The following is a 13,487-nucleotide window of genomic DNA, read 5'->3' on the forward strand; positions in this document are numbered from 1 at the left end:
CCTAAAAAACTCCTTATACAGCTGTTCAACATTTCATCTTCTCCTGTATTATCTACATTTATAGTATTTATTTATGAACTCTTTTATGATATTTACTTTTCCAGAATTAATCATGGAGGAGGAGCCACTACTTCAAATATCTTTAGCTATTTGCGTCATGGAGAAATATTTTTTGTCTCTCATCAGGTGCCTCCTTTTTGTTGTGGTTATCTCGGCGCTTTTCATATACCCTTTCTTTTATTTGTTTTCGCGTTGACGTATTAATATTTTATAGGATACTAATAGTGATATTTTGTATCATAATTTCATCACTACAATTTGAGATGACTATTTTTCAGTTGTTTTGCTATTTACAATTTTTTTTTTTTGAGTAAAGGCCACCATTAAGGTGGAATTTTATTGATAAAGAAAATATGTACACATCAATCCAGAGGAGATTGATCTAGCTAAAAACAAAGAACAGAAAATAAGGATCAATCCAACAAGATTGATCCAAATAAAGAAAATAACAGAAAACAAAGGAAAATCTAGTGGAATATGGCCAGCAGAAGTAGACATCAACAGATTTTCACCAACTAGAATCCAAGAGCCTTGGCTTGATAACTTCTATCACACCTTCAAAGTCTCACAGGTGGAAAGTATCAAGTCATATGAATCATTCTTCAGGCAAGCTTGAAAGTAGTTGTATATTGCTGTATATATCACCTTTTGCATGAAAACCAAGCCACTATCTTGCTTGATCCATAACCAGTACATTCTGCTACGTATATCATGAACATCACAACATTTATATTAAGGAATGAGCATGAAAAGCACACTAATACCACCCTAATACATATGCTGCAATAGCTCATATTCTGTTGAAATTTTGTACTTAGCAATGGCTTATACTTCTGGAATCGTGGACTTCAATCTGGTGCTTTGTCTTGTATAGTTCTTACTCTCAAGTTAGGAATTCCTATTTTTTCCAAATTCAGAATCTTCTTAGCTTGACTTGGTAGCTCTTGAAACTTATGAAACTGAACTGTACCTGCAAAATAAAAAACAAAGTTAGTTAAAAAGTAAAGTCCATTTCCTTCTCTATGTATATGCACCACGCCTCACTCTTGATCTTCCATCACCTTTTGATATCATCCACCAACATTGAAATGCTCCAAGGGATCTTCCATTCAGCATTGATAATCATCTTTATGGTCATGGAATCAGTCTCTATAGTCAATGGAAAGAGTTGCTTATCCACACAATACATCAATCCCATTCTAATAGCCTCAGCCTCAGCAACTATATTTGAGCTATCAACTAGAGTTTTAGCAGCTGCATACACCAAATCACCATTTTCATTTCTAATGCAAAATGCAACAGAACTTGGTCCTGGATTTCCATTAGCAGCTCCATCAGTATTACACTTGTAGACTCCAGACGCAGGTCTCATCCATTTAATAACTCTGCAGCTAATAGTTGGCTTATACCCTTCAAAAAACGGAGTAATCTGATGCCATCTAGATGGAATATTCAGCCCAGGAAACTGAACTTTACATAACATGTAAATGTTCATATTTATTTCATATATCACTCTATTCAGATTCATATTACCATCATGTAGCTTATTGTTTCTCCACTTCCATATTTGCGATACAATGAAAGCAGGAACTGCTTTGTATATCATCTTCAATTTGTAATGGCATTTTGCTTCCCACCAATTTCTAATAGCATGTTTCACCTGAATACAATTCATGCTCAATCCAGCCCCTGCATTAAAGACTCTCTATACTTTGGTAGCAAAATCTCCACACAAAAACAGATGGTTAATAGTCTCATTTTGAGCAAAGATAGCAAAGAACAACACTTTGAAACTATAGGAATGCCAATCCTTGCCACCATTTCATCAATTGACACTTTAAACTTCCACAATCTCCACAAGAAGAATGAAATTTTAAAAGGCACACCTTTAATCCACATATTCTGAAATGGCACTGTTACATTAGCTTTTTGTCTTTACAGCTCCGATGCACTACTTACTGTAAACCTTCCTGTACTTGTCATCATCCACTAAGATCTGTCCCATTCATTTGATGCATATTTAATATCTATTTCCTGTGTTATATGCTGCACTTTATCTTTAGGAAACAGCTGTATGAGTTTGTTAATATCCCATCTTCCATTTGAAATAAGCTCAGAAACATCTTCAGTATGATCATTGATATGCCAGGTCTGGGGAACCACATAGTTGAGAGCACCTAACTTAGTCCAATTATCAACCTAGATGTTTGAACTTCCAATCTTTGGCTCCCACTAGATTTCCTGCTCAATACTTTCCCTTGCTTCCAACATCATCTTCCAAACTTGTGAGCCTCCTTTCCATTGAACCACCTGAGGAATTTGCTTCTTACAGTATTTGTTCCATATGAAATTAGCCCAAAGTGAACTAGTGGTTCTGACCTTCCACCAAAGTTTAGCACATAAGGCTTTGGACATGTCATAAATAGACCTGAATTCCAATCCTCTTTCATTTTTGGGAAAGCACATGTTAAGCCAAGATGACCAGTGTCTGCTTCTTCCTTCCTCCTTATTATTCCAAAAGAACTTTGCAAAGATCTTGTGTAGTTCTTTTATAACACATTTAGGAGGCCTTATAGCTGATAGAACATGAATTGGAATAATTTGAAGAACACTTGTGATCAAAATTGCTTTTCCACCATAAGACAGAAACTTTCCTTTCCAAGTTTGCAACTTGTCTTTGACTTTCTTCAATAATTCAGTATAGTCCACTTTCCTTTTCCTGGCATGATTAATTGGTACTCTAAGATATGTAAAAGGAAATTGCCCTCTCACAAATCCTGTTACTGCTTCAACTTGTTGACTCAGCTCATTTCAAACTTTACTGAACATATAAAAAGAACTTTTCCTCTTGTTTATCAGCTGTCCAAATATCTTTTCATATTCTTGAAGAGTATCCATGATTATCTGTAAAGAGTAGTTGTCTGCAGCTAAAAAGATGATTGTATCATCTGCATATGCCAGATGATTCAACTCAGCACTCCGCTTTGGCATCCCATAACCAACAAAACCAGGCTGATCAAACAAAGAGTTTAAGTCTCTTGAAAGAACTTCAAGTGACTATGATGAAAAGAGCAGGAGAGAGTGGATCACCCTGCTTGACACCTCTGGTAGAGTGAAAGAAACAATGTGCCTGACCATTTAAAAGCACAGAGTACCAATTATTTGCCAACAGTCTCCATATAAGATCAATGAAATTTCCAGAAAATCCTATCTTCTTTATCACCTTGCAGAGATATAACCATGAGACCCTGTCATATGCTTTTGTCATATCCAACTTAATCACTACATTTGCTAGTTTTCCTCTCTTCCTTATGTCAGTTACAATCTCTTGTGTCAATAATACATTTTCAATAATATTCCTGCCCTTGACAAAACCTGATTGATTTGGAGATATCACCCTTGTAAGTAATCTGTCCAATCTATCATGAACGATTCTAGCTATGACCTTATTAATAAAGTTGCTAAGACTTATAGGTCTCATATCAGAGAAAGACTCATATCAGAGAAAGACTCAACAACATTCTTCTTTGGTAGCAATACTAGATTAGTGTGAGTGATTGCCTTGGGAAGAGTCTGACCATCAAAGAAAGCTTTAACAACACTAAATACATCAGCCTTGATCCCAACACTTCTCATAAAAGATCCCAGAAAAGCCATCAGGGCCACAAGTACTATCTCCATTTAATTCAAACAACGCATTCAGTACTTCCTTTGTAGTAGGTTGTTCAACAAGTAACATATTATCCTCCTCTCTAATCGGTTCGAGAATATGATTAAGAATTGAGAATCTTCACTAACCTCCTCATGAGTAAATTGCTTATGAAAAAAGTTAACAGCTTCACCAGTAACTCTATCAGCATCCTCTAACCAAGTTCCATCAGCATCTTGAATCCTCTTGATCTGGATTCTTTTCCTTCTTCCTTTTACCAGACTATGGAAAAATCTTGTATTTTTATCACCGCGGAGAAATTGATCCATCCCGCTTTTGCCTCCAGAATTCTTCCTCATAGTGAAGATACAGTTTAAGTTCAGCTTGAGCTTTTTGCATCACCATTCTATTTTCTTCAGAAGGGTTCTCCTCAAACAACTGCTCTTTAATCTTCACTATATCTTCTCTGATCACTAGTTGCATAAATATATCACCAAAAGTAACCTTATTCCATTTACGTAAAGCAACTTTCAGTTTCTTCCTTTTGAGCTTAAAGGAAAGAAAAACATCATCAGATAAGTCTGCTTCCCATTGCTGCTTAATAAAATCAAGAAAAGTATCATGCTCCACCCAGAATTTAATAAATTGGAATGGTTTGATAAAATTCTCCACTTGATCTCCACAAGATAAAAGTAATGGTGCATGATCAGAACCAGTCCTTGACAAATGCCCCACTTCAAGATGTCCAAACCAATTCTGGAATGAATCATTATGCACAATCCTATCCAACCTCTTGAAAATGCAGTCATTAGCAGCCCTACCATTCCACCAACTGAGAGGACTCCCTTTAAAAGACATCTCATGCAACTCACAAGAATTCAGACAAAAGGCAAAATCTTCATATTCTTGTGGAAATACTAGTCAACCTCCTATTTTTTCTTCTTCATTCAATATAACATTGAAATCTCCACCAATCAGCCAAGGAGATATCATGTTACTAGCCAAGAAGTATAAACTATCCCATAATTGCAATCTCTCCACTTCTGAACATTTAGCATAGACCATTATAACCACCATGTCTCTATTCAATTCTTGAAACTTCAGCTTTACAATAATGGATTGTTCAGTATCCAAAAGAACCTCAACATCTACATTATGTTGAACAAAAAACCAAATTTTACCATTACAGTTGAAATTAGCATAAGGCATTCCCAGTCTCCTTCTATATTTCTGAATCTGTCTCTGATGCTGAAAAGGTACCATCAGAGCCACCAAAAAGAACTTATTATGCCTATTTAACATTTGGACTTTATGAAATGCTTGTTGAGAATTCACTGATCTTATGTTCCAAAATAAAGATTTAACAATTATTTAACAGATTTCTTAGAGTTATTCCTTGTTAAGTACCTCATTATTTGTGGAACATAAGAAGAATTTTGCTTTCTTCCTTTTATTGACCCTTTGCCTTGTGTTTTTGGAGATAATCCACTATGCATATATCTCATAAAGATTCATATCAATAGCAGCACCATCAGCATCTTCTTTCTTATTATTGACCATAGTCAAGTTTTCTTTCTCATCATGTATATTATGTGAAACAACATCATGCAATGCTTTATAGGGGAAAGCCTTCTATCAACACTTTCGGAGGTGAGCATCCTCATGGCCAGCGAAATAATAGTCAAAGCTAAATTCCTTTCTTCTGCATTTGCACCTCTCTCAGGATAACAACCAACTAACTGCAAGTTACTACTAGTATTGTCTACATCATCCACATTAGAAATCTCACTTGTCCCCCTTTGATTATCTGCATCAACCTTTCAGCTCATATCACCACCATTGTCATTATTCATGCTAACATTTGCTGATAATACATGAGTAGCTTGTTCCTTCTCCAAAATAGATTCCACTTTGCTATCCTTCTCAGCCTTGTTATCAGGTATAGAGATATTAGCTAAGCATTCTTTTATGCTATCTACAATCTTGTTATCAGGAATCAAATCTGATCCAATGACAACATCCTCTTCTTTATCCAACACCTCAACCTGCTCTATCCCATTTAGTTCACACTGAGTTGTACCAGCATGATCATCCATCACTTTCAAAGTATCAGTAACAATTTTTGGCTGAGCCTCCAAATCATCAGTTTGCAAGGCTTGCCCCTTAACCAACTCCTGAAAAGAGTTGACTATATCTTCATGCCCTTCAACACTGATAAGTTCCACCTCTGCAACATTACCATTATCAATTGATACCATTTGATCTTGTGAATCCTCCAAATTGTTCTGCACTTTAACATTTGATTTCTTCTCTGAATCATCCTTCATTAACAACAAATTTTGATTCTGACCACCTTGTCTTCTTTGATCTTCAGAGATAATCAACTCCTGCTCCTGGTATTCATCTACATTGTTATCCACTAATTCTACATGAATATCATCACCATTATTCTGATCTTGTAGCACTTCAAACTTGTTTTGGACCATCACATTTGTATCCTTAATCTCAGTTGGGCTGATCTGTAACACCTTTGACTCTGAGTTATTCTGCTTGGCACTAGGGAAATCCCTATTATCTTTAATAACATTCCAATTCCCAGGATCTCCAAGTGATTTCCCACTAGCTAATCTCCTAGCATTAAATCTCCTCCTATTCTGATAAAAATAATTCCTTTGAGGTCGTGCATTAAGTAATTTGCCTGTTGCTATCTCATCATGTTTCACATCATCAATCACAATAGCCTTACCTTTCTCTACTGAATCATTTTTCACTTTCTCAGGCTCATTCACTACATGCTCATCAAACTTCTCCTTTTCGTCATCAAACAACGCGCCAATTCAGGATGAAGTCTCCTGCATTCAACCTCATTATGCCTTGTAACTTACATTCTTTACAATATTTTGGAAGATAATCATAGTGTATCTTCACTTTTTCAACTCGAACCTCCTTAGAATCCTCATCTTCAATTTCCGTATTAACATAATCGGTAGAGGTGCCGAAGTCCATAAGCACTTTAACTGTTGCACAACTTGGTATTATACGATTAATAGTGGCAAGATCCACATAAAGAGGTATACCAACAGCAGATGCAAGTGAAAATAATGCTTCCTTAACAAAGAAAGTAGGCAACAAGTATGGAAAGAGATCCAAGATATAACCTTTGATGTTTCTTGATCAACTTTAAACTTAGAATCATGTATCAAAGGTCTCATTTGGTACGAATATCCATCTCTAGATTGTAAGTACTACACACCTTTAGAACAAAGAGTAACAAAGTCCTCCTTTGTCGAAAGTCTAATAAGCACATGTCTATCACGAAACAATCCAATTGTGCCCTTCCCTCTCCCACATTGAGCAGGGATGATAGTTCTTAGTTCCTCCAATGATGGCCATCCATATGAAAATTTACCAACGACTGCATGCTTCAACTCTTCCAATTGCTCCATCTGATCCACCTCCCTCTCAGTTCATCGCAATACATGAACACCATTGTGATATTCCACCCTTTTAATAGAGATTTTCGCCGTAACGTTTTGCATGGGATTAGGGTTTTCTGGTTGAAGTACATGTCTATAATCCATCTTAGGTATTGTAGGTTCATTATGGTAGTCTTTCATGGTTGTAGTAGGTGTAGGAGTAGTCAGTAGGGTCCGGCCAGCCACAGGATGATGACCAGTGGCCACGACGGCCATATTGCTGGCGGCTAAGATTTAAAAATTAGGGTTTTGCATGGAACTAGGGTTTACGTTGAGAGCGTTTTTAACTGCTTTTTTTTTCGTGCTTATTTTACAATATCTTGAGTCTATATACAACAAATTATTATAGTTTTATTTTGTCATGTAGTATCATATTGCTTCACTATTGTGTTTACTTCTCTTTTAATGTCATTGTGTTTTTGTCTCTTCTAATGTCATTTTTTTTGGTTTAGACTTTGAATTTTCAAGCGACAAGCTAAATTTCTCTTCGAGTTATTTCCAACTCAATGTATTGAAGAACATTTTTCCTTATCCATTTTGTATCCTGTTGTGGATATATCAAAATATGCGCTATTCAACTTCCACGATTATGTGAAATTTGAGGGTAAGACGTAAGTACAAAAGATTGATCATTTTTATGGAGTAATAACTCAGTTTTACTATTGGTATTTTGATAGATGTAGTTAATGAGAGAGGCATTTTGCTTTCTCCTTGCAAAATAATGATCGAAAAATGTGCAAATAACATGTTCAACCCCAGTTTTGGATTACTCCTTAAATCACATAATTAATGTTGTTGTTGATGTTATTTTATTTTTAAAATTATTGAGAAAGTTTAAATTACTTTCTTGGTCCCAAACTCGCTCCAAAGACTATATTAATACTAGATGGTGTTTGAGCACGGGCCCAATGATACAAATGAAATCATTGAGGTTAATGATGGAGTTTAAAACAATGTTTCAGGATGCTATAAAAAGGTATAAAACTGAAGTTTTAGGAGCAAGAACAATGTTTGTGGAGGAGTTAAAACAATGTTTCAGGATGCTATAAAAAAGTATCAAACTGAAGTTTTAGGAGCAAGAACAATGTTTGTGGATGTTATAAAAGGTATATAACTGCACAAAAACAGTAATGCAAATCTTTTCCCAGCCTACAAACGCATGTTTGAGGAATTGTATATATATTCATTCACCACACTTAACTCTAGAGCCAATCAAGTTAAAAGTTACGGGAACTCCACTACCTCTAGCATACAAACAACAACAACAAATTCAATTTCTCTACAACTTCCACGTTGAAGTCTTTAAGTTTGTTTTACATAAATTTGGAAGTAAAAGCTGAAAGAAGTCTAGGTGACTATGATTCTTAAAACTCGGTTCCTCATTCTAAAGTACATGTGACTACTCCTCGGAAAACATCCTCCAAGTTTAGTCCCGTAACAACAATTAAGTCAAGACACTGCAAAATGAGGGTGTTACTGGCATAAGAATTTAAACATTATAAACAAGGCATGTCCTAACTCCAAAATTAATTCATATTCATTATTTGAGAAGGTATCTAAGGAAACCTTCTTTTTTATTCTTCTTTGCCATTGATTTGCAGTTTGAAAACATAAAATTAAGCTTGACGGTATGTTACACCTCGTAGTTTTGTCCGTTGAGATTCGTGAGGCGTTAGTTGTCCTAATCGTGGAAACGGGAGTTACCTTAGGCTATATGAGATTACATGTTCCCATATTATGGTTATGGGGGTTTAAGCCCATGAAATGAGCTATGGAAGGATTTAAGAACAAACAAATAAAGGAATGGAGTTTGTGGGAACTTTGGTAAAACTTTGCAAAATTTTCGAGACGAGGATTTTGGTCCAGATTGGGGGAGGCATATCTCCTAGAAAGTGTTTATTTTGTCGAAATTGAAATTCATCGAGTCTAGTTTCCAACGCAACAAACCGTTCATCAATGTGATGTTTGAGTAAAAAGTTATGGGTGTTTTACGACAGACTGTCTGAGCAGAAAATTTCTGCGGACCATTTGACGGGCCGCAGGAATTTTGACGCCCCGCAGAAAATTCTGTGGCCTGTCAAACTGCACCAGCCTAGCGTAAAATGGTCACAGTGATCCATATTTGGCTGGGCAGTTCTACGGACCATTTTGACCGTCCGTAGGAATTTTGATGGCCCGTCAAATTGAGCGCAGAATTGCCCGACGGGATTTTAAGTTCCGCTTTATATAATTTACTCACTTCATTTGGACATTTCATTCACCAAATCAGATCCAAAGGCTCTCCAAAAACCCTCTCTTCAACTCCATAAACTAATCCAAGTCAAAATCCAAGGGAGATTAAATATCAAGAGGCAAGAATCAAGATACCCATGTGTTAGAAGCCTTGCTAGGGTTATTAGACTCCAAGAATTCTTTGGATATTGAAGCTAGGGTTTTCATATAAGTTGATAGCTTGCTCCAAAGCTCATTCTTATGAGATAAAAAGGTTAGTTTTCATACTTATTACATGTTATCAAGAATGTTTAGTTATTGAACAACTTGGGTAGAAGGAGAAAGTAGAAGATGAGTTCTAAATGTAGTTTTTATGATGGTTTTGAGTAGTAAGCTAACTTGAGTTATAATTCTTAGTATGATATGGATATAATCTTGCTATGGAAGGTAATAATGGTGATGAGGAAGCATTATTATGAAAATGTGCTAAAATGAGTATGAAGTTGCTAGCATAAGTTAAACATAAGGATGAATTTTGAAGGCTAAGTCGAATGTGAATACTTGATTATGATATTGTGGATATTATTGTGGTTGTTGGGAGTTGTTTTGTGATATAGTGGAAGTTGACAAAATAGGGGAAATGCTGCCCAATTTTCATTAGAACATGAATTATCCTAGTTTGAATTAAAGAGTATCATTAAGGCTTAACCATGATATGAATCCTTCTAAATGTAGATTATTCAAGCTTCAACGGGGAACGTTAAGTAGTTAAGAAGACAACGAGGTATGTAAGGCTAACCCTTCTTTCATTAAGGCATGGTTCCCTTGCTATATGTATCCTTTCATGAGTTCCATAATGTCTTCCAAATGACTCTATCTCTAAGATTACCAAAGCTTACGATTCTCGAAACGCTCACGATTCTATTGCCTCTTTTATATGATAGTTGATCCTCTAAGGACAGATATAACGAAAATGATGATGTCAATAATGACGATGATACTCATGAACTCCTATGTATACGGATTTAAGTATGTATGACTATTATGTAACACCGAGCTTATATGGCCGGGTATGATACCTATTGCGCACACCACTGCAGTTGGGTACGGATAACACCGAGCCTTGGTAGGGCAGTATGTACGACAGGAGCCTTGTCATGGCCGGGTATATGAAACCACCAAACCTTCGTGGTCGAGGTATGCTATGAATGCGAATATGTATATAAATACGGATACGAATATGGATACGGATATGGATATTTGTATATGTATATATGTATGTACACAAGCACGTACTAGAAATGAAAGGTCCCTATGAAAGACAAGTAAGTAATTACGATGATGGCTACTATCTCCAGATTCTCCCATCTTATGCTATTTCTTATGCTGTCTCTTATGCTCCTGTTATGATGTTGATTATGCTTTACATACTCAGTACATTATTCGTACTAATGTCCTTTTGTTTGTGGACACTGCGTCATGCCCGCAAGTGGACAAGGAGACAGGCTTGATCCATAGATATCTTATTCAGGGACTGCATAGAGGAGCTCCATTTCATCCGGAGCTACAACTTTTGGTATTATTCTTTTGTGTACATACCTATGGGCATGGAGGGGTCCTGTCCCACCTATATGATGTGACATACTCTACTCTTCTTAGAGGCTCGTAGATAGTTGTATATGATTAGATGTCCTTAGCCTTGTCGGTTTATATTTTGTGTATCATTTTGATAGCCTCGTCGGCTTGTGTATATGGATATGGGCATTGTTATTGATGATGATATAGATGTGTTGTTGCCCAATGAGATTAGCACTATTAATGCATATAAATTATGAGTAAGCCATGTGGCTCACCTAGATGTGAATATGAGAGTACTATAAGAGGTACCCGGGTGGGTTAGCACCGGGTGCCCATCATGGCCCTCCGGTTGGGTCGTGACACGGTACCGATACCACAACTACATAATACCAAGGCCAACAACATAAGTTATGATAAGCAGTGTCACAAAGGTCGCACAACAGCAGGAGACTATCATCAACCGTGTTGTAGCAGATGTTACATTGCACTTCCGTGTACAAATCCCACGGTCGAGTTGTTGCATTACCAAGGTGATAACAAACATGCATAAACACTTCCATCAGTAATACATGAGAGACAGTCAAGAGATTATACCTTGTCTAGCTATCAGGATTTCTAGCTAAATGCTTATCCAACTGAAAAAAGACATAAAAAGCTATGTCATACAATCATCATCCCAATTTGTGATGATGTGTTGCACATGTAAAATATCGTAGCACCAAAAGCATAAATTGAAAAAAAACCATTTGTTTCTTCAATTGTCTGACATGATTAACTTTTTTATGATGTATTTCATATGTCAATATGAAGTAAATTGACTACATTATTCTAGGATGGTCCAAAAGAGAAACTGTGCGTTCATTAGCTCTGTTCGCTGCTAGCACCAAGAGCCGTCATTCTACACCTATGAGAAAGTAGTAAGAATATATTTAAAAAGACTATGGAACATCGATTTGAAGCAAAAATCCATATCTAAATAGATGTTTTATTTTTCCTGAGGAAGAAGTCGATAGATTAGTTTTCTATGTATTGTTTCTGCCTTTCTATATAGTTGAATCCCTTGTTAACATAAATGAGTAATCTAACAAATATTGAATGTAGGCTTTCAATGGAGCACATATGGTAGCTTTCTTTATTATATTTAGTGTTTCTTTCTGCCAAATTAATTTGTTTCCTCTGTTTTTTCGATTATAAATGCAACATTCTTACTTTAGGTAAGAGTTGTTGACTTATCAATAGCAACTTGCGAATCTCAGTATTAGCCCTTGTGAATTTTCACATCAAAATTTTTCGATCGGCGGTCTGAAAATCCAAGGTCTGTTTACCCCTTTGACAAATTAGTCTAAGATTTACTTGGCTCGGGAGTCATAAAGAAGTGATGAAGGAAGAAACTGGAAAATAATGATCAGTTAATCACCAATACAACTAAAATAACAAAAGATTAAAGTGAAAGAATTAGAATAAGAATGCTTAAGAAGAATCAATGCTGTTACCTTGCTCGTAATTGAAGTTTGGACGTAGGATGAGTATTTCTTAATTCACCATTTTTTTGTGGAAACTTAACATAAAATCAAAGAAAGAAAAGGATATTTGAGGGTGATGAATCAAATTATCTTAAATAAGTTAACCACCAGTCAGAAGCCCAAAATAACCCAATTCATGAAAACCCAACAATTAAGTAAAAAAAAATAGAGTAACTTTGAGGTTGATGAATAAAACATACCTCTGAGTAGACCCACAAATCAAAACCACAAAATCATCAAAATTTCATGGAAACCCAACACGCAAAATCAAACATATGTGGATGCGAAACAAGACTATTTCGTTCCTGCAAATCAAATTAAAGGATAGATAAAATACAATTTTTACTTCTATTGAAATTAATAGTTATGGAGGGTATGAAAGAAAAACTACACACATGCAACTATAAGTAAATTGAAGGCAACGACCCATAAATTGAAGGCAATGACCCATAGATATTAGAACCAGAAACAGCAAAACCCAGAAATGGAAGGAAAAGAAAACAGTACCTTGTAAAAATTGCGACATATCGAAATGGGGGTTGAGTCTAATGCAATTGGATTTAATAAGAGTGGGAGAAAGATAGCACGTTGTTGGGAAGAGTTAGCTCAAGAGAAAACTTTGCCGCTTAGAGCTCCAAGAGTAAAAAGTAGGTTTTCAGACTACAGAAGAAGCACCGAGAAGATGGATTAGACCGTAACGTGGCGGTTCTGATTAAAAGACAGGTACAATCACCTAACCTAAAAGACTAAACTACCCTTGGTTTGAATTTTATTTCCTTTTTAGCAGGCATTTCTAGGGCTGGGCGTTCGGTATTCGGTTCGGTATTTTCAAAGTTCGGGTTCGGTAATTCGGTAATCGGTAATTCAAAGTATATACCAAATACCGAACTTTCAAACTTCGGTTCGGTAATTCGGTAATCGGTAAATCTAACTTCGGTTCGGTACGGTATTCGGTAATACCATATTGAAGTCGAAGTTCACTGTATTAGA

The 13,487-nt window shown here is 36.0% G+C and overlaps 2 protein-coding genes across 8 annotated transcripts; both read right to left on the reverse strand.

The window, feature by feature from the left end:
• Nucleotides 1-342: 342 nt before the first annotated feature.
• On the reverse strand, nt 343-5,346 carry LOC132056776 (uncharacterized). Its single transcript, XM_059449124.1, has 2 exons — nt 1,122-5,346; nt 343-1,030 (listed from the first exon to the last, which is right to left on the reverse strand). The coding sequence occupies exons 1-2, from the start codon at nt 1,733-1,735 to the stop codon at nt 1,012-1,014; spliced, it is 633 nt and encodes a 210-aa protein (XP_059305107.1). The 5' UTR covers nt 1,736-5,346; the 3' UTR covers nt 343-1,011.
• A 42-nt stretch (nt 5,347-5,388) lies between these two features.
• On the reverse strand, nt 5,389-13,285 carry LOC132056775 (uncharacterized). Of its 7 annotated transcripts, none has more exons than XM_059449117.1 (4): nt 13,005-13,285; nt 12,698-12,802; nt 11,569-11,609; nt 5,389-8,642 (listed from the first exon to the last, which is right to left on the reverse strand). In XM_059449117.1, the coding sequence occupies exon 4, from the start codon at nt 6,193-6,195 to the stop codon at nt 5,530-5,532; it is 666 nt and encodes a 221-aa protein (XP_059305100.1). In that variant the 5' UTR covers nt 6,196-8,642; nt 11,569-11,609; nt 12,698-12,802; nt 13,005-13,285; the 3' UTR covers nt 5,389-5,529. The 7 variants fall into 7 exon arrangements, with proteins under 7 accessions (XP_059305100.1, XP_059305103.1, XP_059305101.1 ...); XM_059449120.1 differs by having other exon boundaries at nt 11,569-11,878; XM_059449118.1 differs by having other exon boundaries at nt 12,893-13,285.
• Between the last annotated feature and the right edge of the window lie 202 nt (nt 13,286-13,487).

Source organism: Lycium ferocissimum, chromosome 5, assembly GCF_029784015.1.
Source record: "Lycium ferocissimum isolate CSIRO_LF1 chromosome 5, AGI_CSIRO_Lferr_CH_V1, whole genome shotgun sequence".
In the NCBI taxonomy this organism is placed as follows: Eukaryota; Viridiplantae; Streptophyta; class Magnoliopsida; order Solanales; family Solanaceae; genus Lycium; species Lycium ferocissimum.

Bases quoted from the DNA above. Each gene is read 5' to 3' on its own strand.
- LOC132056776 (XM_059449124.1), bottom strand. From the start codon at position 1,735: ATGAATTGTATTCAGGTGAAACATGCTATTAGAAATTGGTGGGAAGCA.
- LOC132056775 (XM_059449119.1), bottom strand. From the start codon at position 6,195: ATGGTCCAAAACAAGTTTGAAGTGCTACAAGATCAGAATAATGGTGAT.